This window comes from Hippocampus comes, unplaced genomic scaffold (genome assembly GCF_001891065.2).
Source record: "Hippocampus comes isolate QL1 unplaced genomic scaffold, H_comes_QL1_v1.1 scaffold104, whole genome shotgun sequence".
NCBI lineage: Eukaryota > Metazoa > Chordata > Actinopteri > Syngnathiformes > Syngnathidae > Hippocampus > Hippocampus comes.
This window is the reverse complement of record NW_017806072.1, coordinates 2,046,720-2,050,670: the sequence shown is the minus strand read 5'-3', so window position 1 is coordinate 2,050,670 and position 3,951 is coordinate 2,046,720. Positions and strand designations below refer to the sequence as shown.

Genomic DNA, 3,951 nt, shown 5'->3' with positions numbered 1-3,951 from the left:
GATGATTATTATGAAGCAGAAGACCTTTATGTGGATGCATTAAAAGATGAAAGAGGAGAAAAAGATTGGATCACTACACTGAAGGTGAACGACATTCATCTGAAATTCAAATTGGATACTGGAGCCAATGTGAATGTGATGTCAGAGACCGATTTCATGAAAATAAGACCTAGACCAAAAATACAAAGAGCAATCGTGAAAGTCACAGCTTATGCAGGTGCAGACATACCGAAGAAGGGAAAATGCATCGTGAATGTGACGCACAAAGGCCAGGTGCACAAGCTATCCTTCATCATAGTTCCCAGGGATGTGCAGGCCATACTAGGATTGTCGGCATGTGAGAGGCTACACCTAGTGAAGAGAGTTTTTGTCGTGGACAGACAAAAAGAGACTGTATATGATCAACTTGTGGAGGAGTACAAAGACTTGTTTCAGGGTTTAGGCTGCCTACCAGGAGAACACACAGTTAGAGTAGACAAAAGTGTCCCACCAGTCATACATCCATGCAGAAAAGTTCCATTTGCTCTGCAAAAGCAACTAAAAGTAGAATTGGACACTATGGAGAGCATGAATGTAATAAAGAAAATTGATGAGCCAACAGACTGGGTGAGTTCGCTTGTTGTAGTGGATAAAAAGAATGGAAAACTCAGAATATGTTTGGATCCAAGAGACCTAAACAGAGCTGTTAAGAGAGAACACTTCAAGCTACCTACTCGTGAAGAGATCATGGCACAATTTTCAAATGCAAAATATTTCAGCAAACTGGATGCGTCTTCAGGATTTTGGCAAATGAAACTGGACGAGCCAAGTTCAAAACTATGTACTTTCAACACCCCGTTTGGAAGATACAGATTCCTAAGACTACCATTTGGCATTGCTTCAGCTCCTGAGGTGTATCACAAAACAATCAACATGATCTATGAGCACTTGGAAGGAGTTGATACCTCGATGGATGACATCATCATTTGGGGCACTACCAGAGCTCAGCATGACGAAAGACTGAAAGCCGTGCTAGAAGCAACAAGAAAAGCAAACCTGAAGCTGAATAAAGAGAAATGTCAGCTTGGTGTGACAGAAGTGACATTTGTGGGAGATATCCTAAGCAGTAATGGTATCAGACCAGACCCACGAAAAGTGTCTGCTATTGAAAACATGCCAAGGCCACAATGCAAAAAAGATGTGCAAAGGTTTAATGGGATGATTACATTCATGGGAAAATTCATACCCAACTTGTCAGAGAAGATGGCCCCACTGAGACAACTAACTGAGAAGAACATAGAATGGCAATGGAATCATGAACATGAAAAGGCATGGACTGAACTAAGAAAGCTGCTCACAGAGAAACCAGTACTGAAATTCTATGATCCAGAGAAACCAATCAAAATATCATCGGATGCATCACAGAGTGGGCTTGGTGCAGTACTCCTGCAAAAATACGAGGACTGGCAACCTGTAGCATATGCATCACGTTCAATGACGGATCCGGAAACACGTTATGCACAGATTGAAAAAGAACTGCTCAGCATCACGTATGCCTGCGAGAGATTCCATCAATTTGTGTCAGGACAAGAAATCAGCGTGGAGACTGATCACAAGCCTTTAATTACTTTGTTTCGAAAACCACTAAATGACTGTCCACTCCGTATACAACGAATGATGATCAGGCTGCAACGCTACTCACTGAATGTTGCATACACCCCTGGAAATCTGATGTATACAGCTGACACGCTATCCAGAGCTGTTGACCCAAAGGAGCGCTCAAGGACTAGACTGGAAGAAGATGTGGAAGCTTACGTACACATGATCACAAGTGCACTGCCAGTTGCAGATGCGAGGATGGAGATCATACAGACGGAGACTAACAAAGATGAGACACTGAGACACTTGAAACAAATCATCAGACATGGATGGCCCGATGTGAAACAAAATTGTTCACCAGGCGCAGCAGAATATTGGAACTACAGGATGGAGTTATCTGTGGTGGGTGAGATCGTTTACAAAGGCAGTAAAATTGTCATTCCAAAGAGCTTGAGAAAGGAGATGCTCGAAAAGATTCATGAAGGTCATCTGGGAATTGAAAAGTGCAAGAAAAGAGCACGACAACTGATGTTCTGGCCTAGAATGAATCAAGACATCGCAAATCAAGTGTCTAGATGTGCAATTTGCCTCAAATATCAAGCAAATCAACCTGCAGAGCCACTTCACCCACACCAAGCACCGGACAGACCATTCCAGAAGGTGGGTGCTGACCTGTTTTCGTGTCAAGGAAAAGATTATCTTGTGGTCACAGCCTATTACTCCCTGTATCCGGAGGTTTGCAGACTGCAAACCGCAACGGCAGAGGCGGTGATAACCTGCATGAAAGCCATATTCTCAAGACACGGGATTGCACACCAAGTTTTTTCAGATAACGGCCCGCAATTCGCAAACGAGAAGTTCCGACACTTTGCCGAGGAGTGGGACTTTAAGCACATGACGTCGAGTCCACACTTTCCACAGTCCAATGGCTTGGTGGAAAGTTCTGTCAAGACTGTGAAACGGCTGATGCACAAGGCGGCGGACAGCGGAACAGACTTCTACCGGAGCTTGCTGGTTTATCGCACAACGCCGCTCGAGTGTGGTATGTCTCCGGCCCAACTGCTCATGGGACGTGTGCTGAGGTCCAACTTGCCCGTCCCGGAAAACATGCTCAGAACATGGGAAGGGGAGCAAGTGAGGGTGTTCAAGGAACAACAGAAACAAAAACAGAAGTTCTACTATGACAGAGGAACACGGAACCTACCTGAGCTACACACCGGTGACCCTGTAAGGTACAAAGACAAAACAGACACATGGTCACGGAAAGGAACTGTACTGTGTCAGGTCCAACCAAGGTCATACACTGTTCAGACAGAGGAAGGCGCTGTTCTACGGAGAAACCGCCGAGATCTTCTCAAAGATCCAGCCTTAGAAAGTCAAGGGACTGAGACTGTTGAAGGACCTAACACAGCCCAGAGTCCGCCCACTGAAACACCTCAGATTCTAAGACAAGCAGTCAGAAAGTCCTCAAGGAAGGTGAAACCACCCGAGAGACTGATCGAGAACATCTAATGTGTTTTTCTGTGTTCAGACATGAAAAAAAAAAAAAAGAGGGGGAGAAATGTGGTGAAAAGTATTGTGCAAAATGTGAACGTAGAGTTTATTGTGGGAAGTTGGGGAAATGTCACTTTATTTTGAACAAAGCGACAGTTTAAGTTTAAATAACAATTTTGATTAAGGAATGCTACTGATAAAAAGCAAACTGCTGTTATTTAATTTCATTACATTTGTTAGAAGTGAAGATTTTAGTTTAAGAAAGGGAGATGTAATGATATGAGCAAATCGTATTTGCTTGTTCGATTAGCTATGCCTGCACAGAGCACACACAGCGCATGTGCAGCGATTCGTCAGTCGCACGAGAGTCTACGAGATGTACACATGGTGATTGCTTTCTCCCTCTGACCAAGACGGCAGTCCAAATAAAGAACCTCTACTCTTACCAGGAATCGTTTATTAAACGAACCACGAAAAGTAACAAGGGGACACAGAGACAAACATCCATCCATGTTTGTGTGTACACACACAAATATATATACACACACCTGTATATATATTTTTTGTTCCACATCACTGCTTCGATCACCATATGGCATGTACCGTACAAGTACTTTCAAATTGCCACGTTTCCCATAAGCACTTATGTGTTACTAAATGTTTAATTCTTAGTCTTTTTTTTTTTTGAATAATTGCAAGTCAAGTGACAACGATCCACAGGCTAGCCGAGGTGCTTTGCATTTTGTTGATGTGGGTGTTTAGAGGGCAGGGCTGTTAGGCGGAACCCGTGGCACAAATTACAAGGGTGGTGGAGGCTTGATTTATAAAAGGAAGATTGTGTGCTGAACTGAACTCTGAAGATACAGATTTTTGCATGAC

General features: G+C 43.5%; 1 protein-coding gene across 1 annotated transcript in view; it reads left to right on the top strand.

Annotated features, from left to right (window-relative positions):
• LOC109530322 (uncharacterized protein K02A2.6-like) overlaps positions 1 to 3,514 on the top strand; it is a 9,487-nt gene extending 5,973 nt beyond the window's left edge. Inside the window, exon 2 of the mRNA XM_019893937.1 lies at positions 288 to 3,514. Coding sequence (XP_019749496.1) covers positions 288 to 3,090 — 2,803 coding nt within the window. The 3' untranslated portion in view covers positions 3,091 to 3,514. The remainder of the gene's footprint in view (positions 1 to 287) is intronic.
• The last annotated feature ends 437 nt before the right edge of the window (positions 3,515 to 3,951 follow it).